At 36.2% G+C, this 25041-nt stretch overlaps 2 protein-coding genes and 1 long non-coding RNA gene across 4 annotated transcripts; 1 reads left to right on the top strand and 2 right to left on the bottom strand.

Annotated features, from left to right (window-relative positions):
- Window positions 1-912: 912 nt before the first annotated feature.
- Window positions 913-9485, bottom strand: LOC108463983 (FIP1[V]-like protein). Of its 2 annotated transcripts, none has more exons than XM_053023916.1 (9): window positions 8476-9485; window positions 6718-6968; window positions 6339-6465; window positions 6189-6257; window positions 5928-6062; window positions 5540-5641; window positions 5100-5440; window positions 2677-4312; window positions 913-2230 (listed from the first exon to the last, which is right to left on the bottom strand). In XM_053023916.1, exons 1-9 carry the CDS (start codon window positions 9292-9294, stop codon window positions 1691-1693), a joined length of 4020 nt encoding a protein of 1339 aa, XP_052879876.1. In that variant the 5' UTR covers window positions 9295-9485; the 3' UTR covers window positions 913-1690. The 2 variants fall into 2 exon arrangements, with proteins under 2 accessions (XP_052879876.1, XP_052879877.1); XM_053023917.1 differs by having other exon boundaries at window positions 913-2219; window positions 8476-9484.
- Window positions 9486-15093: 5608 nt separating this feature from the next.
- Window positions 15094-16004, bottom strand: LOC108462902 (uncharacterized). Its single transcript, XR_001867961.2, has 2 exons — window positions 15649-16004; window positions 15094-15376 (listed from the first exon to the last, which is right to left on the bottom strand). It is a non-coding gene; the product is annotated as an uncharacterized LOC108462902 (long non-coding RNA).
- Window positions 16005-21215: 5211 nt separating this feature from the next.
- On the top strand, window positions 21216-22547 carry LOC108462194 (uncharacterized). The gene is made up of 2 exons (XM_017762171.1): window positions 21216-22241; window positions 22326-22547. The coding sequence occupies exons 1-2, from the start codon at window positions 21216-21218 to the stop codon at window positions 22545-22547; spliced, it is 1248 nt and encodes a 415-aa protein (XP_017617660.1).
- Window positions 22548-25041: the final 2494 nt, after the last annotated feature.

The raw sequence follows: 25041 nt of genomic DNA, 5'->3' as shown, positions 1-25041 counted from the left end.
ATTAAAGCCTGTGACCATCACACTAAATGTATCCCATGAAGGTCTATCGTTTAGATAGGGATCATTTGGCCTATAAGAACTGACCCAATTTAAAGAGTTGTTGGAGAAGTTTATCACATTGAAGTCTGAGTCGCCCAATGATGAAGATATGGCAACATAAGTTACCTTGGTAATTAGGGAAATTAATCTTAGAAAATTGAGGGAAATCATATCTTATAAGATTAGATTGGATTTGATTATGTAAATTGATTGTGTAAGGGATAGACTAATTTCATCTGTTAATATAACTTGATTTAGACCGTTGATTTTGGAGGAGCTCAACTATAAATAGAGAGCCTCCCCCACTAGTAACTCATTTCATTCGTTCATTGTTTCTTGTATTTTTTAAGAGAAAGTAATCCAGTTGAGAGTATATACTCCAACACTTTGTGCTTTCTTTTGGCAATGTTGCTTCCGCTATATAAATCAGTACCTTGGAGAAATTCTTTGTGAATCCTCAATTTTTGGAGAAATTCTTTGTAAATCCTCAATTTTTGTTTTCTAGGAGAATTCCTTTGATTCAGTTAGTTCCAATAGTTTCACAAATTTTAAGATTTAATTTATATACTTAAAATTAAAATTAACTCTTTTTTTGTTTAAAAACACAATTTAGTCATTTATAATTATTTTGTCAAATTTTGTAACTAAAAAATTGATTAAAATATCTTATTAATAGAAAATAAAATGATAAGTTGATAAATTTTAACAAAACTATCAATAATAATAATAATAATAATAATAATAATAATAATAAGACTAGCTTGAAAAAGTAGACAGATTTTTTAAATTTCAAAACACACTAAATCTCAAATTTATACAGAAGACTTTTCAAAAGGTATTGTCCCAAATGAAGAAAACCGTAAACAATCTCTATACCTTCAAACAATACTTCATTAAGAGCAAAGTTTAACAATCATGGAATGGAACAATAAAAAAATACTGACAGTTTGGAAAGAAATGACAAAAAAGTCAAATTCTTTTCTATCACTTTTTTGTTAAATTGCTTCTCAATAACAAAAAAAGCTCTCAAAAGTATTTCAATCTTCAGGCTTTTTGCAGTAATTGCTAAAATTAAGAAATGTGTGAAAAAAAATTAACAAAGACAAAATTGTTATAACCTGATCAAGCTAAGGTATACTAATACAAATAAAGATACCAACCAACCTTTAATGTATCTTCTTCTCCAGCCATTACAAATGCAAGAGTGTCTTATCTGCTCAATGGCTAGTACCACCCGTATTTTCTTCATACTTCAAAATGCTAAGTGGAAAGTTGTAAGCATCAGAACAAGTTCCTCATCTCTGATGCCCCCCAACTTCTTACACAGGCCAGAAGAAAGGACCCTCAACATGTTCTGATAATCTCATCAGCACACCTCAATTGGACTCCAAATGGAATATGTGCCACCATTTGTGACTAGTTCAGTGTTACGTTCTCTAGTATATATACACATAGTTCTGGAAATAAAAAGATACATGACAGCAGCACTGTTACAATAGCATACTGAGGTACGACTGTAACTGTGGTAAATCCCCCATCCTGGGAACCACATAATGGCCATTTCAAAATACACCGCACGGGGACCTTTGGGGTCCATTAGTTAAAAAGTCAAAAGGCAGCACAGCAAAAATGTAGGTTGCTTATTCCACGATTAGTTGCTGATCCACCTTCGTTTTCGGGCAGGTCTCTCATGTTTTATCTCTGAATCTACAGGAGTTTCATTCTCGGTCGAAGGTAATGCCTCATTCTCTGTCTTTGTTGCGAGGGTATCTTTTTCCCTAGAAATTGGAAGCTTGAACCTCTCGCTTCGCTTCTTTAGCTTCTCGACAGTGTCAAGGTGCTGATCCTCCGATGGTCTTGAATCAGCTTCCTTGATCTCTGGCCCACTGACACCTTTATTGTCAGACAAAGGAGGAAAGCGCTCAACAGGCTCAACTGACTTACCAGGTCCATCTGGAAATTTGTTAGACTCGGAAGACACAACATTATTAATCTTCTCAATCTCCTTGAACTTCAAGGAAGCTGATGACTTGCTGTTGATATTGTAATCCCTCTCAGTATGGCTTGTCCAACGTTCCAATTTGGAGCGCCCTCGTTTCGACTCTCGCAGTTCGTCCTCTGATGAAGCATCTTCTTTATGTTTTCTGGAAGAGTTATAATGTACTGGGTTCTTCTCATCACTTTTCAAGCCCTAAGCAAGGCAAAGGTTAATAATAATGATAATAACAATGTTAATAGATAAACAATCATTTTCTTTTAGAAGTGCAACCTTTACATATTAATATGAAAAGTTGGAAAAAGAGTAGTTTTGTCTATAGTGTTAAGAAAATTTACAGATGAACATAAAATGACTTCAATCTAAAAGTAATATCTGGGTCATGAGAATTGTGCAGATACAGACACACAGTCCTCTAACTCTTAACAGATATATATTTGATTGAAAGAAGATGTTTCAAAAACAACAATGATAGGGTAAGTAAAACCAGAATTTCTAATTTTGAAGAAAATGCACCATCTTTCAATAGAAGATTTATTTATGCAAGTATGGACATGTATAAGCTCCCTTCCAGAAAATGCTCTGGTATAGTTCTCCTTGCTAGTAAAGAAACATTATGTCCTTGAGTCTTTGAAACATACCGTTTCATTGTTGTGACCACTTAAATCTTCTTGGCTTTTCTTGGCAGAACCCAAAGTGGTTTGATTCCCACCTTCAGATTCTCTATTCTTCCTAGTGTTTTCTTTATGTTTCTTCTCATGCCCCTTCTGGCTATCCGAAGCATCGACACCATGGTCACTCCGAGTGCTTGACCTTTCCGGCCTGGATTTTCTCTCATCATTACTAAATTGGTGTCCACGCGCATACAAATCTTCACGCCCTCTATGGCGTGAGGAACTTTCGTCATCATTCCGATCCCTTCTCTTCACCTGTTCACTGTGGCGTACTGTCTCTTTGAGTTGGTATTCTTTTTCAGAAACTTTATACTCATCCTTTCCCCTGGTATGTCCACCCCAAGCTTTGTCTTCTGAACCACGGCCACTCCTCACAATACCTCGTCCTTCCTCTCTCTCCCGTTTTGATAAACTTCCATCATGGGATTGCTTTAGCCTATGCCATTCATCCCTCTCCCGCAGCCTCTCAACCTTCTCTCTATTCAACCAAACCTCATCCTTGTGCCGAGCTGAATGATGTTCATCAAAATTCTCTCTTGTTCTTCGTTGTTCATCTCTCTTACGTGGGTCTAAGATTTCATCCCTTTCTCGCTTCCTGCGACTGCCACTGGATTCTCTACGTCCTTGCAGGAGCTCCTCTTTGTTTGATTGGTCCCTCCTTAGGTACTCCTCATCTTTCCTTCTTTTGCTTGGGTAATCATCTGCTGCTTCATACCTACTCTTCAAATTATCATCTCTTTCCCTATGTCTTGCACTGACATCCTTATAATTGCCATTGTCCAATTGTTTTCTAGATGGATAATCATCTTTGTCACTCCTCTCACTTTCTCGAACCTTAGCCCTGTTCCTAGAACCCATTTCATTATCATGATCTCTCTTCCTTAGCTCCTCAGTTCTTTCTTTTCTGCCATAAGGATCATCTTCTCTCCATTGCCAAGTACCATCAGGGTTGTCACTCTCCCTTCGCCTACCAAAACCCTCTTTTTTAACGGGCAAATTATGTGACAAGCTAGCGTCAACATCTCTAAGAGGATAAGAATCCTCTCCTGGTTTACCTACCATGCAATTTCTTTCAATCTCAAGTCTCCCATCGCGATCTTTTCTCCGGAAATTTTGATCATTTTCATCAAGATGCTTCTTGACAATCCCAATGCAAGAAGAACGTTCACCTTGAACAACTTCCTCCTCAGCACCATCTCGCCACTTCTGATAATCTCTGCTGCTGCCAGATCTTGCTTTGCTGTTTTCACTACTCCTTGCAGCCCTAGAATCCTCATCATCATCACGTTCACGAAGCTTCCATTGCTCTGCTTGAGAACTTATTTTTTCATTTCTCATGGGATTAAGTGAATTCTCATCTTTATGGGTACCATTTATCAGCTCATCCTTTTCCGTAACAGGGCTTCCATCAGCTGGCTCAAGTTCATCATCAACATGATCCTTATGCTCAACACTTGACTCCCTGGGATCTCTAACTACACAAGGAGATTTACCATCCATGCGTTCAACAGATTCTTCCCTATCAGTATCATTGAAATTATCACGTTCACCATGAATAGGTGTAATGCAAGGGGACTTCCTACATACTCTTCCCTGCCGATGCCTGTGTTACAGAGAGGGTTAATAACACTTATTATGAGATGTGATATTAACATCTCAATCATATATTAAACATCAACCTAAAGGAAACAGTAAAAACAATCTAAGACAATTAAGAAATCCTTGCTAAAACTCATAACCAGCCTTTCAAACAAACTTGTATCTCTCACTTTCAATTTATGAAATGGATCGCAAAGGCATGGACTTCATCAACGTAACAGGCTCATCAGAAACATGCAAAAGAGTTAATCATAACAGCAACAGGAATTCATTTCTTTTCACAGCCAAACATTCTAGAAAGAAATCCATCTGCTTAAAGATTACAAACTATGATGGAAACATTTATGGTTATCACCATGGAGTATAAAGTAAAATAAGTCAATCTGACCAGTCAATGATAACACGGAACTGCTACCAACTTCATGCCTTTTCAGACTCACCATCTTGATTAGCATTTATTTTCTACTCCCTAGATAAATAGAGACCTACAACACTATGATCTTTTATGACTCCCAATATCCTCCAAGTTCCTTCACTTTTCAGGGCACATGAAAGCATGTTTAGTTATACTTCTTAACAAAGCAATTAATGTGTCAATTTTGCTATAATGAAGTATCAGTTTATGACAACTACATCTCAAAATTTTTTTCTACCCGAAAGAATTAAGAGTCAACACGTACAAATTAGAACAACAAAAACAGAAATAAGCAAATGCATATTTAAGGTGAACAACTGCTTTACCACTCTACTTGTAGTATAGTATCGCAAAAAAGCAACAATATTGTTCGTACCTCTCATCAGGAGGACTGCCAGAGTTTTCACTAGGACCCATAGGACTCTGAACCCTAGGTCCAGGACCATATGGACGTGATGCTTCCACGGGGAAAGGCAAAACCCCATTGTCTTCACGCACATTATCACGAGCAAAATTCACAGTCCTTCCAACTAGTTCCTTCTTTCGACTTTTACAAGCATCTGCAGAATCATCAAAATATTCAGTATCTTCATGTGCAATCGCAGCTTCAGATGCAAGATCTCCTCTAAGATCCTCCATCGGTAGATCATTTTCTGCTCGGCCTTCAACACCGTTGCCCGTGGAGGAATCATCATCTAGAGTATCCTCACAGACAATCTGTTTACACAATTAAGAGTAAAGAGTTTCGCATGAGCATAATATAGATAATAAATAAGACTTAGGTAAGTGCAATAGAAACAAAGGTAGATAGCTCACCTCAATAACTGCATCTGAATCACGTACCCGAGGTGGCCGAGTATCAATGGAAGGGAGGCGTTCTCCAGAACCTCCCTCCACCTGTATCGGTCTTCCAGTTGGCTGGTACAGTAAATAAAAAAAATTATCAAACGGATAAAAAGAAATTGCACAACAGGCCTAGAATACATGAAATTATTCATCACACATAATAAAGTAGTTAGTTAATATTGGACAGCAAGGGAAGAGAAGAACAGACACAGATCAAGCACATATGTTAAAGAGCTAAGAGTACAAAAATAAGTATTTACAGAGAAAAATATAATATAGTTGAAGTATCTATAACATCTAACAGGATTGCTTTTATAATTATAATGCATGGAATGTAAAACCAGCGTATGAAGCTTACCAGTGGCGGTCGCACTCGACCAGCTCCTTTTGTCATGTCATTTTGTCCACCATCTGACTTTACAAGATTAGCAGCAGCTGGTACCACTTGTGCAGTTGCTGCTGCCAATTCTGGAGGCAAATCTGGATCATAACCCTAAAGAAAAAGCAAGAAAGTCAAGTCCTTAACAGCAGTTGCAGAACTGCAGAAACCATACCACCAAGCCAAATATTAAACTGTTAAAAGGAAACATTTTTCAGATATAAATAAAAGCAAAATTACCTGCTCGGTTCTCCCACTTTCATAAACACGAATTTTGCTTTGCATGGTGGTCTCCAAGCGGTGTTGTTCCTAAAAAATTTTAAAATACAACCTCTTAGACCTTAGTTCCTGCAACAATGAAATAAGGAATCATTTAAAGTGAATCATTACCAGTTGTTTGCAATAATCTTTCCAGCTCTCCTCATTTAGACCAAAGTTGAAGAAGTCAGAGAGATCAACGCCAGGATATTTCCATGGCTTTTCCTCAAAACTGTCAATGTCAACATCGAATATGGTCCTGGAACCACATCGTATTAATAAAAAACTAGTCAGGCAAAAAACAGCGAAATTAAAAGAGTTCAAAAATGATAGTAGAAAAATGAAACATAACATGTATTACAGAAGCCAAAAGGCATTTTAGAACATGTAATTTGTCTCCATTATCAGCTTCTAAATGCCAAAATCAAATGGATCAAATATTCCAAGATCAAAATTAACACCACCAACTACCATTCCATAATAACATAATTATAGAAGGTTAAGCAGTTACTTGTGAGAAGGAAGAGTGAATTCCAGCCCACCACCAAAACCTCGCCCTGCTGTGTTATTACCCCAGCCAGGCGCTCCAAAACTAGGGTGGAAACCTTTTTGCATGGGAGGACCAGCTTTCATTCCAGATGGTCTCCAATCACCTCTACCACGACCAGCCATAGCACCCATGATTGGAGAAACCTGACCTGGGGCTCCTCCAGAACCACCTGCAGTGGCTCCAGGCATTGGTGTTGCACCAGGTCTTACATACTGCCATGTAGCATAAAAGAGATCACAGCATTAATCAGAAACCAAAGTGAACAAGCATCATAAGACCAGAATAAAAGAAATATGATGATCATCCAGCAATGGATTTTTTTTCTCCTCTATAAAAGTTACAGTTTACAACAGACAATCAATCGATCAGATCCTTAACATACATGCACCAAAATTTCTATTGGATAGCACATTCAAGACAAAGGCTCAATTTTCATCAAATCACCAAGTATTAAATTTTAAGTAAAATAGACGGCTCAATCAAAATTTCTTAAGCTAAATTAAAAATCCACTTTAAAGCATGCGCCAAGAAAACATACAAATCAAGAAACAAGGATATCAAATGATGCACCGATTATAACATTGCACGATAAATATAATAGCCAAAAGAGGGAATTAGTGGCTCATGAACAGCTCATAATGTTCATGATATAATTAACAAGGTTGCAGCAGAATATATGAGCAACCAAGATGTCAATTGCAATAACAAATCTTAAGCTGGAAATAACTTAAACTCTATGGTATAACTAATGACAAGGTCTAGGTTAAATAGAACACAAAATCTGTTTCAAAATAGTTTCAAACAAGTATGAAGAGAAGCACAGTTTCAGCAAAATTTAGCACTTGCTGTTGCATTGCCTTCAATTTGTTGAGAACAATATTACTCTCTACAGGTTCCTCTCTTTTACTGACAGGCTGTTTGCACTTTTTCTTTGCAGAAGTATCTGTACTTGCTCTTGAGCACAAATTACTTGACTCACATATAAAAAATTCTTTGGAACATAATTTTTCATCTTCAACAGCTCCTACAGAGAATTATTGGTGTAGGAGACTGTTAAAGCATATTACATCTGAAAAGGTATTAACTGTAGTTGCATTTGTGTACCTCATCCATAAAGGTTTTACTATTGAGACCTTTAACTAACTGCCCCAAAAGTTCAAAAATCAAGACTTATGACAGAACTTTCTTTTTTTTTTTAAGTTGTCTAGTTCAAGTTTAGGATCAGAAGAAAGATTAATTAAAGAGCCCTTTCTTACAACTTACAAGCCAGTATTGCCAGCCAACAATACATGAACAATGCTTAAGTTCCATTGAAGTAAGCGAGATTTGGAGTGAAGCAGAATCGTTCTATTAATATCAGTCGAAGTGCTTTTAAGCCAACCACGAACAAAACCAAATTCTCGCCAAACAGACGGAAGGTCTATTTATTGATAATCATAATGATTTCTGATCGAACGTTATGATCTCCAATATTCAGATATAATATCAAAACAGAAAACATCACAATACAATCACGAGTCAAATCTTCTTACTGTTATTTATCATTTCATAATTTCATTCTGTACAAAGTTTACAAACCAATAACTATACTAAATTAATCCTAATGATTCATCAAATAATTGGGGCACATGAAAAACAAAAAACCCCATTTCTTTCCTAAATGTTTCCAAATTGTTTGATTTAACAAGAACAACAGCATCAACATATTAACACACTGACCTTAAACTGAGAATGAAACGGATGGTACAGATGACTGCTGTACCCAATTTTTGGTGCAAGAACGCTGCCACTGGTAACCTTCCCTGCTTCTCCCCCTTCTTTCTTCTCCCCATCAGCCGCTTGCCCTCTTTCTTCGCCCCATTCCTGCTCCGCCGTCCCTTGGTTTGCATCTCCATCAGCCAGTATCACAAGCGGGTCCCCATCTTCGTCATCGTCATCATCTTCGCCTATCATTCCTCCTGTTTCCATAGCCACCGGGCCGTGGTTGTTGTCGTTTAATACAATCTGTAGATCATCTTCACTGTCACTGTCCCAATCATCCCTTTCTCCATCGGCTTCCGCTTGACTGCCTCGAATCCCAATATTGTTACCTTCCTGGCGAATCACTTCGGTTAAACCCGGGATTAACGGATCATTTGAGCCTATATCCTCAATTCCATTACCACCACCCTCTTCAATATCAAATTCAAGCACTTTGCCATCCGCCGATTCATGTTTGGAATCCAGAACCATTGGTTCGGAAACTGAACCAAGGGAAGAAGGGATCGAATCCGGAGCTTCTGCCTCAGCAGGAACAGCCGGGGGAGAAGGAGGAGATTTAAAGGGGGCTAGGGTTTGGGCGGCGGGAGCTCCGAAGAGGGTATTGCCATCGTGTTGAGACTGAAGGTTGAGATCGATCGGACGGAGGAGCTGTGTGGGTGTAGGAGAAGGCTGGTATGGCTGCGGAGCAAGAGATGACAACGACGTCGTCGTGGATGTTGATGAGAAAGGCCTGAGAACGTCCGTGTAAAGATCTCCGAACTCATCGTCGTCTTCCATCGGAATTCCTTTCACAAAATAAAAAAGGAAAAACAAAAAGAGAGAGTTAGGGAAAGGGTTTTGATTGTGTTTTCGTTTGATAACGTTGGCGTACCGCCTCCTCCTGCCTTTTTTAAGAGCATAAGCTTTTTATTACCTTCATTTTCTATGAGGTCTTCATTCGTCTTATTTTTTCTTATTATTATTAATTTCCTCTCTATTTTAGATTTGTTTCTTTCTATGTTAATATTTTAAAAGGTAAACTATAAAAATATTTATTTTTGTTTACTTTATATTACAATTTAGTCATTTATGTTTAAAATATTACGTTTTAATCATTTACGTTATCGTTTTATTACAAAGTGGTTACCCTATCATTAAACTCTATCACCTCCCTAACGACAGTCCTACGTGACAGTCCAAATAGATTTTAAATGTTATATTGGATATCCAATTGCCAAGATAAAAATAAGTTTTTAATTAAATAAATTTAATTTAAACATTCACATAGGACATCTAAGTTGGCATTTAAAACTCATTTGGACAACCACGTAGGACCACTATTAGGCAGGTAACGAAGCTCAACGGTAAAGTGACTACATCGTAACAAAACAATAACGTAAGTGACTAAAACGTAGCATTTCAAACAAAAGTAACTAAAGTGTAATATGAGATAAATAAAATAATTATTTTTATAATTTATTCAATTTTAAATATTTTATTAACTTTTAAAGGTTTTAAAATTATTAATTTGAAAAAGTAAATAAAATAAAATGGAGAAGAAGATTAATGAATCTGATTCTTGTTGCATTTTTTTATGTTACAAATAGTGAGGTGAAAAATAAATAAATAACAAACCATGGTAATTAAGAAAGGAAATCTCTTCTAATATCTATACTATTATTTAAGCTTTAATTTTATTGGTGTCTTAAGTTAAACGGAACAATAAAATTAGTATCTTGAGTTTACCGAATAATAAATTAATTATGCAAAATATAGATATATCCTTTCGTAATAGAGTTGATCATAGGATGGGTCGGGCTGAAACAAAATTTTAGGCCTATTTTCTAGGCTTAGCCTCGGCCCATCCTGAAAAATAGGCCCAAACTCGACCCAGATAAAAATGCTAAAAATAGAGCTCAACTCGCCCGTATTAAATTTTTTTTATATTTTTTGTTTATATAAAAAAATTTAAAAATATAATACATCAAATACACTAAAAACATTAAAATTAATGTTTCCCCAACAAATTGAAAAAAATTTAAAATATTTACACTTAAATAACACTAAGATAAGATAAGTGCAACTTAGTTATCAAAAGTAACAACCAATTTTCAGTGAAATCGGAACATTAGTTTTGGGACTACAAATTCGAGTCCGGAAGAAAAATTATTTTAATGTTATTTCATGGTCTGCATCATGATAGATATGTCGTATGAAAATTTCGTAAAGAAATTTTACTGATTTCATGTCTAATCTGATAAAAATAACCAAATTGCATAAAATGCAAAAGTTGAATTCTAGTAGCTAAAGGGATCAAATAGCTATGGAATTCAAAATTAGAGGTCCTTATATGGCAAATAGACTAATTAGTGGAGTTAGTAGATAAGTATGATTAGTCATCATTGGAAAATTCATTAAAGAAAATGACTAAATTAGAAAGTGAAATAATAAAAAATGATAAATGATTAAATAATAAAAATATCATCATTTTATATCATCTTTATTAAACAAAAATGTCGAAACCCTAGCCATGGAAATTGAGTTTTGAACAAGCTTATTTGGCTTAATTGGGTAGGTATTATTGTCCCATTTTTAATAATTTTTATATTTCTGATGTCGTAATAGCTTAATCTAGCTTTTGATGTCGTAATAGCTTAATCTAGCTATCTCGGGGATTAATTTGCAAAGTTATAAAAGTGTTAGGGTTTTGCCATGGATGAGTATGTAAGAATTATGAAGTTTTATGGTAGAAAATGGAAGGTTGTTGATAGATAAACAACTTTTGTAAAAGAAATTTTGATGAAATTGTGATTTAGGGACTAAATTGAAAAGATGAAAAATTCATGGAAAAATTCTAAATTTTATGAAATACATGGAATGCTATTGTTACATGTAAAAATCGGCTAGGCTTGAAATAAGAATTAAATTGCATGAATTTCATTTTCCGAGCCTAGGGACAAAATTGGAATTAATTAAAAGTGTGAGGGTAAAATGGTAATTCTGGCTAAAATATGAATTGGATTGAATTGGGTATGAATTGTATTAAATTGATGTTAAATTTATTCGTATAGATCAGGATAGATCAAATACGGAGTTAAATCGAAGAAAAGAGAAAGTAACGAATTAGTAGCTCTTGTGTACACGAACATTTGTCAAGGTAAGTTCGTGTAATTAAATTGTATGATTTATATGTTTGAATTAAATGTTATGTATGTGAAATGTATAATTTTCATGCTTAATAAATGATCACATATCAGAATATATATATATATATATATGACAAGTATTATGTCCTGTTTAAACCTGAGAAATTTGATGGATACAAATGACTTTGTCATTAAGGGTTCCCGATTGGTTGTGATTCTGCATGTATTACGGGCACACCACAACTTTTACGGGCGTCCAGATATTTGGCTTTCATGAGCTTCCCGTTGTATGGTTCTTGCGAGCTTCTCAATTAATGGCTCTCTTAGCTCTTACGAGCTTCCCGATAATTGGCTCTTCAGACTTCCCGATAACTGGCTCTTATGAGCTTCCCGATTAATGGCTCTCCGGATCTTCCCAATATTGGCTCGCTTGAACTTCCCGATTATGGCTCTTATAAGTTTCCCATTACATGGCTCAAAAGAGCTACCCGTTTATATACTCACGTGAGCATTCCTGAATATAAATTGACGAATTATAGTTTTGTACACTTAATGTGTACTACCCGTGTATCTATCAATATTTTAAATGATTCAATGAGCAAAGTTTTGATATGTGACAATCTAAGTTCAAGACAAATTATTATGGAAATATACTTGAAATACATGGATATAATTGTACTTGTTACAAGGACCCATGATGAGAAAGTGTATGAATATAAAATTTGATTATTTGTGAGCTCATACATGTTTCTTGATATTTATATGAAATACATGATTAACATGATTGTTGAGGATATGTGTTTAGACTTTTGGCCAAGTTGTTTGGAATATGTTTTGTATGCCTACCTTATATGTGAAATAATGGTAAGTTAAATTCTATGTTATAACTTACTAAGCATTAAGTACTTGCTTTGTTTTATTTCCTCTGTTTTATAGTAATTCAGAAGCTCATTAGATTGGAAGCTTGGCGGAGATATCTCACACTATCCATCGGCCCATTTCTGTACATATAGAAAACTAACTTTGATTATAATAGCATGTATAGGGTAATTTGGCCAATGTTGGCTTCAAAGTATTTTGTTGTAAATAGCCATTGGAATGGCTTGAGTTGGACATATTTTGATATGTATATATGTGTGGCCTTATCATGTTTGTTGTATTTAATATGGTCAAGTGATGGATAATTTATGGGTATGTTGACAAATGGTTTGAGATAACATTATTGGTAAATTATGGATATATATTTATACGGTTAATTAGGTAAGATTGAATACTTGGACATATGGGGTGTTATGACATGTATTAAACTTGAGTTGGGCTTGAACTGAAGGTCATATTGTGACTTGTGATTGTGCAAATTATTGTGCTTAGGCTGATACCAAAATTGGGTGAAAAATATGGCTTAGAAATAGCCTATTTTTGTTCACACGGGCAGGGACACGGGCGTGTGTCTCAGCTATGTGTGACACACGGCCTAGCACATGAGCATATGGTTTGGCCATGTGTCCCTTGTGTACCATCCCGTTTCTAGTGAAATCAAAACAGTGGTTTCGGGACCACAAATCTGAGGTCAAAAAAATTATTTTAATATTATTTTATGATCTACAGCATGATAGTATTATCGTATAAAAATTTCGTTAAGAAATTTTACCGTTTGCATGTTCAATTTGTTAAAAGGACTAAATCGCGTAAAGTGTGAAAGTTGTATTCTATTAGCTAAAGGTATTAAATAGCTATAGAAATTTAAAGTGGAAGTCATTATATGGTAATTAGACAATTGAATGAGTTAGTGGATGTGCATGGCTTGGCAATTATGAAATTTTTAAAGTTAGGTAAGGGTAATTTTGTAATTTAGGAATAAAAGCTAAATTAAATAAAATAAAACAAAGTGGTCATCTTCTTGTTTCATTTTTCAACCGAAAATTACAGCAAGAAAGAGCCATGGAAGCTTGAAAATTTTGGCTGAGCAAATCCATTGCATGTAAGCGAAATTTTGTTCCCTTTTTAATGATTTTTATATTTTCGGGGTCGTTGTAGCTTAACCTAACTAGCCCGGAGACTAATTTGCAAGATGGTTGAATGTCTAAGGTTTTGCCATGAGTACATTTTAGTTTTTTGTGAAATTTAATGGAGGAAAATGAATTCTTGTTGTTAAATAAACAGCTATTGTTAAGTGATTTTTGATAAATTTGTCAATTAGGGGTTAAATTTAAAAATGTGAAATATCATTGTGAAATTTGTGAATTAATGAAATGTATGGACTGCTATAAGCATGTATAAAAATTGGCTAGGCTTAGGTAAGGATGAAATTGCATAAATTTCATTTTACGAGCCCAGGGACTAAATTGTAAAGAAATTAAAAGTATAGGGGCAAAATGATAAATTTTCTAAAATATGATTTTTGGATTGGATTGAATATAATGAGGTTTGAATTAGTTAAATTTGATTATATAGATCAAGAAAAGCAACGTACAGATTTAGATGGGGAAAAGATAAAGTGTTGGACTAATTGGTCATTTTTCTCCTTACGAGTTTGAGGTAAGTTCGTATGTTTAATAAGTATTAAATTATATTTGATTCAAATGCTTTATTATTATACTCTTGATAATACAACTCCACGAAAATATTCAACGAAGTTTCGGCGACTTAAGGATCCCGTTTGAACCTTAGGAATAAATAGGATACAAATGACATGTCATTAGGGGTTACCGTGTTTTGGGTGTTGGTCTCATACATCCTATCGGTGGCTGAGTTTTTGGCATGTATTGCAGTTACTTGACAGCTTGTGTGAGCAACACCGTGTAGCTACGTCTTGACTAACAGCTTGTGTGAATAGACCCAGTTATGGCTCGAGAGAGAGCATTGATATGAGATATGAGATAGTAATGGTTTCGACCACATATTGGCACATAGTGTGCGAGATACCCGCGTATCCGATATTATTCTAAGTGGTTCAATGAGCACAGTTCTGTTATGAGGTTATATGAGTTTGACACGAACTAGTATAGGCATTTATGTAAATCACATAGAAATGGTTTATATATGACAAATGACTACATGGCTAACTTGGTTGATGAATATGTGTTAGGATTTTGGGCCAAATTGAGTTGTGATATGACTTGATTTACTTACCTAAATTGCAGTTAAATGGTAAGTTATATTTTTAGTTATACGAATTTACTAAGTTTAATTGCTTACTCAGTGTTATTTTCCGTGTTTTATAGTGGTTCGGAAGTTCGCTCGGATTGGAAGTTGTCGGAGATTGCATCACACTATCAATTGTCTATTTTGGTACTTTTGGTTATATATTTTGGTTTTAATGGCATGTATAGGTCATTTTGGCTAATGATAGCCTACATGTTTTGTTATATTTTTAGCCATTGGATTTGGCTTGTATTTGGATATATTTTATTATGTATATATGTAAATGGCCTTATCATTACGGTGTATGTTTATCATGTGAATGTGCTAGTTTGTGAATCGATATTGTAGACCCAATTTTTAGCCCGGGCCCATACATACACAAAAAAACAAAAAAAAGTAGTCCAAATCTAGTTACACCAGGCCCAACTACAAACCCAAACTCTAATGGCTCAAATCAGAAATCAAGGAAACCCTAAGCTACTTGAGAGTCTCAGCCGCCGCACGTCCCACAGCCTCTGCGCCCGTACTACGTTCGCGCCCAACTCGCATGTTGTACGCCCACGTCCGGCTTTTCCCCCCGTCTTTATGTCCTGCAACTTGAACAAGAAAATGGCCAAAAAACCGTTTGTATTTGGCTATAAAGCCTTTGATTTTTGTTTGTAAAGGGACCCTTTTTTTCTTTATTTTGGAAAGAGAGTACAGATCTTGAGATAACGATAATATCAAACACATATAGAAAGCAATAGCAACGATACTTGTTAAAGGTGATTTAAAGTCTTGTTTTTCTTTCGATTTCATTTTTTGTTTTCTTTGATTCTTATCTACTGTGTGTAAACGATATAAGGAAAAGGGGGAGACTTACCGAAGTTGCATCACGCTCACGTCGTCGGAGGGCTCGATTCTGTTCACCATAGTTGGATTTTGGGGCGGTTGAAGCTTGGCCTTTCGGCTGGGGTGCGTGAGTTGAGGGAATAATAAAGCATTTAGGGTTTTTTGTTAAAAGAAGAAAAGCTAAAATATTTTTTAAAGCAAAAAAAAAAAAATGTTTTAAAGCAGGTTTAATGTCAAGTGAAAATGAAACAGCATTGGGGGGTATACACGCGTTTGACTTGGTCAGCGCATTTTACCTTAAATGGGCAATTTGCGCGCCAGTCCTTCATATTTGCATCAGTTTTTTAATTAGCCCCTGTTTGTGTTTTATTTGTTTTATTAAATTTTCCCCGCAATTTTTGCGATGTTTCAATTCGACCCGCGCCTAGGTGTTACGTTTAGGGGTCTGGATTGTTTGTGCTTTTGGTCCCTGTGCATTCGCGCGCATTGCACTTCAATCTCTTTTCTAATTTCAATGGTTTGTTTTAGTTATGAAGTATTCCTTCTTTTTTTATATATTTTAATTGAGTTTTTTTATTATATGTATAATTCATTATTTCTTTAATTTATTTAGCACTCAACTTTTAAATTTTTTTTAAGAACATACATTTTGGGTTACTTTAATTTTTTTACTTTGTTATTTATTTCTTTTAAATTTTTTTAAAACATATATTTTGAGTTGCTTTTTTTTTACTTTGTTATTTATTTGTTTAAATTGTAAAGTATAATTTTAAAATTCTATTTTATGTAGTATTATTCTAAATTCTTGTATAATATTTAATTAAAATATTTTTATATACTATTATTGTACATGTATAATTATGATGAGATTAGTTTTATTTCATATACATTATTAATTCTATGTCATCTTATTTGTATAGTTTCTTTTAAATCTATTTAATATATATTTTCTTTTCAAATCATTATGTAAATATTTTCTTCTAAATTTATTTTATATATATATATATATATATATATATATATATATTCTTTAAAATTATTCATATATAGTTTGGCTTTCTTTAAAGGATCCTATTTTATATTGCATATTTTATTTATTTTAATTACTTTGGTATCTTTGTATATACATTATTTTCATATTTCTTTTTAATTTTCATATAAATATGTATATCATTTGTTAAGTCAATTTGTTTTTTTGAAATTATGTTATATATTATTCATTTCAATATATATTTTAATAATCACTTATATATTATCAGTTTTTTATACATATAAGCTATTTTGAATTCCAACATATGTTATCCCTTTGTATTTTGTTCATATGGTTTTAAATTGTTTTGCGTTACATTGGTTCCTAGTTTTAATGTTGTTTTGTGTATTATGTGTTATTTTTTGTTTTCAATTCGTATCCACTTTTTATTGTATCATGCTTATAATTATGTTTTAATTTCTTATTATTGCATCATGATTTTGTTTTTAAAATCCTGCATTTTCACCTAACATCGATTGCCTTTTACCCTAAAGTAAACCAAATGAATATATTTTGCGTTGGCTTTGTAATTGCTTATTTGGGAAACTCTTCAAAACAAGGCAATGTTTTGTGTTTGGAAATTCGGGAAATCGTGCCCTAACGTGCTGAGTTTTGATTTTTCCGTTTGGCCAAATAACAGAATACCCTTTTTAAGACTCTGTTGCGTGTTTTGGAAATTATGAGGTGATCTCAGTTTTTGGAGGCTTAAAGTACCGTGTCCTAACGTGCTGGATGTGGTATAGAACGAGTGAATCTTAAAATCCAATTCGAATTGTTCATACATTTTTAAAGGAATCGTATTTTAATTTTTTTTCCCTTCAAATTTTCAACAGTAGGACATTCAATAATCAATCGGTACCAATTTTTGGGCGTCACGAGGGTGCTAACCCTTCCTCGTGCGTAATTGACTCCCGAACCCTTTTTCTCAATTTTCGTAGACCTAAAATTATTATTTTAATAAATCAAATATTTTATTAAAATGATCAATCTTAAGGTGATCCAATTACATATCAAAAAAGGTCGGTGGCGACTCCATACCTCGTTTTAAAGTCGATCCCCGTTTCTAAACTTAAAAAAAGGTTTCGACAGCTTGGCAACTCCGCTGGGGACCAATAAGAGAGCCAAGCCATAAAATTGATTATTTTCTGTCCTTTTGTCAAAAATTTAAAATTTGGATTTTAACATACGATCATTTTATTGCATTTTATGGGTTTTATAGTTTTTGTAATTTTTTTCGTGTTTTGCATTTTGAGGTTTTTATATCCCCTTGCATCATCTTGCATGACCGTTGTGGTCGCACCTTTTTAAGTGAGAGTGAGAAACTATGCCTCCGTGAGGTTTTCACCTCCGCATGGGCTAATGGACTGCTTCCGGGATATATCCGTACCTATGTCTTCGTGAGGTTTTCACCTCCGCATGGCCATAGGGGAATGTATTCCCCTGAATCGAACTCGATCCACATGAGCCTATAATGGGTGAGGGTTGAGAAATCTGCTGGTTCAGGTACCCTTTTCTAGAACCGAGCCACATATAGTGAACTCTAGGAGCCCGCCCTGGGTAGAGCTATGTTAACCCTAGCGATTACCCAGTTAGGTGTTTGATTATTTTCTATTTGCTTTGATTTTTTATTTTTCGATACTAACTTGTTATGTTTTGTTGTGGTTATGTTTGCATGTCATTTCATATTAAAGAGGTCGATTTTTGTTCAGTTGCTAAATTAGAAAGCTGGTTATGGAGAGCGAATTCCTTGATAAAGTAGAAGATAATGCGACTATCCATATGTTGTCAGAGAATATGCAACTTGAGAAAGGGGATAGCTTGGCTAAGGGGTGTACATCAAAATTGGGGAACTTCACTCGTATCAATGTGACCCAAAATGAACTCCAAGAGTTGAGGGATATATGGGCCAGTTGGGATGATAAGGCTAGGCAGCTGTCCTATCAAAATTATGGCAACTTACCCTACCTACTTGACACCAAGGTGGACAAGTACTTGTTTCGAGCTATGGCTCAGTTCTGGAACCTGACATATAGTTGTTTCACCTTTGGGAAGGTGGACTTGGTGCCGACTGTGGAGGAGTATACAACTTTGCTTCATTGTCCAAAGGTTTAAGTCGACAAAATTTATTCCAAGGCTGCTAGTGCCCCGGCTTTTGTAAATAAGTTAATGAGTATCACCAAGATGAGTGAACAGTGGTTTACAACCTGAATTCAGCAAAAGGGTAATGGTAAGTGTATTTCTTTGGTGAGTTTGAGGGACCTGATCGTGGCACATCCAGATATAAAGAGGAAAGTTGATGTTTTTGCCTTGAGTATCTATGGTTTGGTGATTTTCCCCGAAGCCTTAAGGCATATAGATGAAGCAGTTGTCAATTTCTTTGATCGACTTGACAAAGTGGTCACACTGGTGCCAACAATTCTAGCTGAGACATTCAGATCTTTGAGTGCATGTCGGAGGGCAAGTGAAGGAAGATTTATAAGGTGTGCGCAATTGTTGTTGGCTTGGTTCCACAACCATTTCTGGAAGGTGGATAAGGTTTCTTATCGGGTTTTCTCTGAGAGTTACTCCCCGTTAAAGGAAATAACAGTCATGTCCAGGAGAGATGACATATCAGAAGAAAATTGGATCGTGCTCCTCTGAAATCTTCAAGAAGAGGACGTTGAGTGGAGAGCTCCTTAGTTTGTTCTTGATGAGATTCTTTATCGGTGTGGGAGTTCTGACTGGGTACCCCTGCCTGGAATTTGGGGAGCTGTTGGATATGCCTCTTTGCTTGTTTTAGGACAATACAGATCAAGGCAATTTATACTGATGACACATGGACTAGCCAGAGTGAGTTTTCTTATAGAGAGAACAATTATAAGAAAAAGGTTCGAGATATTTCTGATGCTTGAAAACAGATACGCCAGATGAAGAGATTGGCTGTTGGATCAATGATGACTCCTAAATACAATAGGTGGTTGAGTAAAAGAGTTAATGATAATATCCCTGAGCCGAGTTTGGAGGATGTTCGTGCAATGGAAGAATATTTGCAAGTAATCCTCTCGGAGCTTGAAATCGTGAAACGGGACTTTAAAGAGAGAAACGCAGAGTTAGGGAAAAAGATAGAATAGTTGGAGGAAGAAAATATGCATTTGAGTTTGGATGTCGACGTTCACAAACTCGAGGCTGAAAAGTTGAGGAAAGGAAAAAGAAGGGTTGAGGAAGACCTGGACAGTTTGAAAACTCTGTCGGATTGGGGAAGGCCTCAGAACAGTGGCGACAGGAAATTCAAGAGGAAAAAGCTAGAGCAGATCAGTGGGAGAAAAGGTTCTATGATGCTCAAACACGTGAAAATGCTTTAAAAAAGAGCTTGGTTGAAGGTCAAGATGAGAAGAAGATGTTGGTAGCTCGGGTAGCAGATTTAGAGAAGGCACTACATCTGTATCGTGGTCATAACTCTGACATTGAATTAAGGGCTAGCCTGAACAGGATCGAGGATTTGAAAGGAAAAGTGGAATAACTTGATACTACGCTACAGAACTGTGAGCTCCGAATTGAATTCCTTGAGTCGAACAATGAACAGTGGAAGGAACAACTCCGTCAATCGCAAGACCAAGTCAGGGAAAGAAATTATGTCATGGGTGAGGCTTTGGCTCAGATTCGAGAAGTGGCCGATCATTTACAGACCTTAGCGGTTCAGCCTGATGTGCTAAGTATGAAGTATGAGTTAGAGTCAGACCGGGGTCGTGAGTTAGCTTACCTTCTTAAGAAAGTTAAAACTTTGAGCATTAGGGCTAAGCCATAAATATGATCTGTTTTATGTAAATGATTTTACTTTCTAATAAAGTTTTTTAAATGGAATTGAATCAAAATAGACGTCTCTTTAGTTGTACATTCATCTCATTCATTTGCATTTCATTGCATCATGTGCATTAAATTTCACAAAAAAAAACCTTAATTAATTAAATAATTGTATTATAGTTACCCTGGAACATCAATACTACACACAGAAAAAGACCAAAGCTATGGATCAAAGGTTGGAAAATTTGGAGCAAATGCAGAAAGAAATGCAGGATCAGATGCAAGCACAAATGCAAGAGCAATTAGCTAAGATCCAGCAAGATATGAAAGATCAAATGCTGGAATCTCAGAGGAGTATGATGAGCGAATTGACTCAGCTACTAGTTGGAAGGCCAGAAAAGGGGAAGAGTCCCATGGTCAATGCTGAGGATGATAGCGAGATTCTTGCTTACCCTCCGGGTTTCACCCCAATAAATACCCCAGTACATCCGAAAAAGGTGTCTCTCAGTATCAAACCCCAATATCAGACTGGTACTTTGGCACCGACAAATGTCCCGACGGGCTCGTGTTCCAACCCCGAAGACCATCGGGCAAGTCCTACAGTCATTGACTTCGATGAGGTCGCGGAAGTAGGAAAGGCAGGAGTAGAATTTCCAAAGCGACTAGAAGATTGATATAAATGGTTGGAGGAAAAATTCAGGGCATTGGAAAGCGTTGATTATCATTGCGGAATAGATGCTAAGGAGTTGATTCTAGTCCCAGATCTGGTACTCCCTCCGAAGTTCAAAATGCCAGAATTTGAAAAATACAACGGAACCAGTTGCCCTGAGGCTCATATCACGATATTTTGTCAGAGAATGACTGGTCATGTTAATAATAATCAGTTATTGATCCACTATTTCCAGGATAGTTTGACTGGGGTTGCGACCAAATGGTACAATCAGTTGAATCGTAGCCAAGTTAAATCGTGGAAAGACTTAGCACAGGCCTTCATGAAACAATATGGCCATGTGACTGACATAGCGCTTGATAGGATCACATTACAGAACATAGAGAAGAAGTCAAATGAGAGTTTCAGGCAATATGCTCAGAGATGGAGAGAGATTGCTACACAAGTCCAACCCCCACTGTTGGAAAAGGAAACAACCATGCTTTTCATTAATACCTTAAAGGCACCTTTTATTAATCACTTGTTGGGAAGTGCAACTAAGAGTTTTGCGGATATAGTTATGTTTGGTGAAATGATTGAGAATGCAATAAGGTGTGGAAAGATAGAGGTTGGGGAAAGCACTAGGAGGTCAGCCTTGAAAAAGAAAGAAAATAAAGTTAGCAATGTGAACATGGGTTATGCGAAACCAATCATGGTAAATCAACAGAAAATGGTAGCTACGGGCCAGCAAGCTTTGCCAAGGCAAGAGCCTAATACGAAGCAAAACACAGAGAAGCCCCAATTTACTCCCATTCCAGTAATGTATCGGGAGCTGTACAAAAGTTTATTTGATGCATACGTCGTATCTCCTTTCTATTTAAAACCACTGCAACCCCCATACCCCAAGTCGTATGATGCAGGTGCTCAATGTGAATATCATGCTGGAATCGCGAGACACTCGATAGAGAATTACACCTCTTTTAAAAGAGTCGAAAGGCTCATCAATATGGGTGTTGTAAAATTCGATGATGCACCTGGTGTAGGAAATCCATTACCCAATCATACTGATAAAGGGGTAAACACAATAGTCGAGAATATGGGGGGGAAAATTAAGTTGGATGTGGCAGAAATGAGAACCCCGATAAGGGAGGTTTTGAAGAAGATGGTAGAGTAAAGTCTAATCATGCAAAACTTTGGGAGTAAATCCCTAGAAGCAGGGAACTATTGTGAGTTTAGGGCCTTGGTACAGGCTCTAATGGACAACAAAGAGATAGAGTTCTTTGAGTTTACTGAGAAGGAAGATATATGCACCTCGGAGGAAGGGTTAATAGAGAAGGTTTTTGAGGTCAATCACCCAGTGGTGATCATTTTGCGACCGAAAATTAATGAAGTTAGAGCGAAAATTACACCGAAAGTTGTAATCCAGAGACCCGCGGTTTTTCTGTATAAGGATAATAAAAGGGTGCCTTAGAATTACAACTGTAATGTAACATATCTAGGGGAGAAGAGTCTGGTCAGCACGCTAAGTACAAAGGTTGAGCTTGGAAAAGGAAAGTCCGTGATGATTGAACAAGGGAAAGAGATGACAAAACCACTTGTTAATAAACCAGTAACTGAAGATGAAGCTAAAGAATTTTTGAAATTCCTAAAACACAGTGAGTATAGTGTTATGGAACAGTTGCAGAAGCAGCTGGCATGCACATCGGTACTAGCTCTGCTCCAAAACTCAGAGGTTCACCAAAATGCATTGATGAAAGTGTTGAACGTGACCTATATCGCTGAAGATATTTCAGTGAACAAGCTAGACCGCCTTGTCAGTAACATAAGCACCGATAACTTCATCTCTTTCAGTGATAATGAAATACCACCAGGGGGTATGGGATCCATTAAGGCTTTGCACATCACCACTCGCTGCAAAGGGTATACACTGCTAGAGGTATTAATTGATAATGGGTCAGCGCTAAATCTTTTGCCCTTATCCACATTAAATAAGTTACCAATAGAAAGCTCTCATATGAAGACATGCTATAACATAAATATAGCATTTGATGGCACTGAGAGAAAAGTGATCGGAAGGATTGAAGTACCTCTGCTGATCGGACCAAGCACATACGAGGTCAATTTCCTTGTGATGGATATTACGCCTTCTTATAATTGCTTGTTGGGGAGGCTTTGGATTCACTCGGAAGGGGCAGTACCATCATCGTTGCATCAAAATTTAAAGTTGGTGATGGAGGGCCACTTGATAACGATAAATGCTGAGGAGAACATTATTGCATCCGTTACTAGTAGTGCACCGTATATAGAAAATGATGATGAAGCAATTGAGTGTTCATTTCGGTCATTGGATTTTGTAAATGCAACTTTCATCATTGAAGGGGGCAGGGTCCTAATGCCAAGAATATCTAAGGCTACGAGGATGAGATTGCAATTAACAGTGGGAAAGGGAGCATTGCTTGGAAGAGGACTTGGAAAGTATCTTCATGGACGAGTTAAGGTACCAATTTTAGCTAATAAACAAGATCGGTTTGGCTTAGGGTATAGGCCAGATGCAAAGGCGAAAAAAAAGGAGATGGAAAAGAGGCAGAAGAGACGAAGAGCACGACTGAATGGTGCAGAAGTTGAGTGGGAATTAATGACTTTTCCCCATATATCCTATACATTTGTGTCAGGTGGAGTTATTTATCCTGAATTGAAGATGACAAGAGAGGGAACAGCTGAAGACGCAATGAAAAATTTGAATATCAATGTTATATATGAAGAGAAAGTGATGAAAAATGACTTAACAAGCATTCGCCCTTATGAGCCTGGAAGTGTTCTGAACAACTAGACTGCAGAGGAAATTCCTATAGTTTTTTGTGCTAATACAGAGTAATGTTCAAAACACACTTGTTGTTTTAAAGCCTAGAAGCAATAAGAATCTTTTATGATATAGGCTCATGTTCAAAACGTTTATTTCAATATAAAAAAACTTTCATGTCTTATTCTGAGCAAATATTCTTTTATCTTGAGCAAATTTTCTTTTTTTGAATTTCATTTATAATCATACCATACAAATAAAGCTATACTTAGGTTCATTTGTTTGTTGGATATTCTTTCGTTCCTACAATAGGTCTCTAGATATAAATGGCATGAGTGACGTTGTTACAAACCCGGAGTTCCTTTTTGAGCAAGACGTGTGTCTAGAGGGATCTCAGGATTTTTAAGATGATGAAGACTGTAGCTTACCTTCAGATTTGTTAAGAATGGTAGAACAGGAAGAGAAACAGATTCTACCCCATAAAGAGATAATCGAGAGTGTGACCTTGGAAGAGGGGAAAAAGGTGAACATTGGAACTTGCATAATTGAGGAAACAAAATGGGACCTCATTGATTTACTGCAAGAGTTCAAAAATATTTTCGCGTGGTCATATCAAGACATGCCTGGGCTAAAAGCTAATATTGCGGTACATCGCGTCCTTATAAAAGAAGAATGCAGGCCTGTTCAACAAAAGTTTCGAAGGATGAGACCTGATGTTATAGTAAAAATAAGAGAAGAGGTCCGGAAGTAATTTGATGCTAAGTTCTTACAAGTTGTTAATTACTCAGAATGGGTAGCCAACGTTGTCCCCGTCCCTAATAAAGATGGAAAGATGAGGATGTGTGTAGATTATAGGGACTTAAACAAGACCAGCCCAAAGCACAACTTCCCCTTGCCTCATGTCGACACTTTGGTAGACAACACGGCAGGTTACTCGCTGTTTTCCTTCATGGATGGTTTCTCTGGGTACAATCAGATAAAGATGTATTCTGAGGACATGGAAAAGACCACATTCATAACTTTATGGGGGACTTTTTGCTATAGGGTGATGTCATTCGGGTTGAAGAATACGGGAGCAACGTATCAAAGGGCCATGGTAACATTGTTTCACGACATGATACACAAAGAAATTGAGGTCTATGTCAATGATATGATCACAAAATCC

Source organism: Gossypium arboreum, chromosome 13 (assembly GCF_025698485.1).
Source record: "Gossypium arboreum isolate Shixiya-1 chromosome 13, ASM2569848v2, whole genome shotgun sequence".
NCBI classification, from domain to species: domain Eukaryota; kingdom Viridiplantae; phylum Streptophyta; class Magnoliopsida; order Malvales; family Malvaceae; genus Gossypium; species Gossypium arboreum.
The sequence above is the reverse complement of the archived record's forward strand: the minus strand, read 5'-3'. Positions and strand labels throughout refer to the sequence as shown.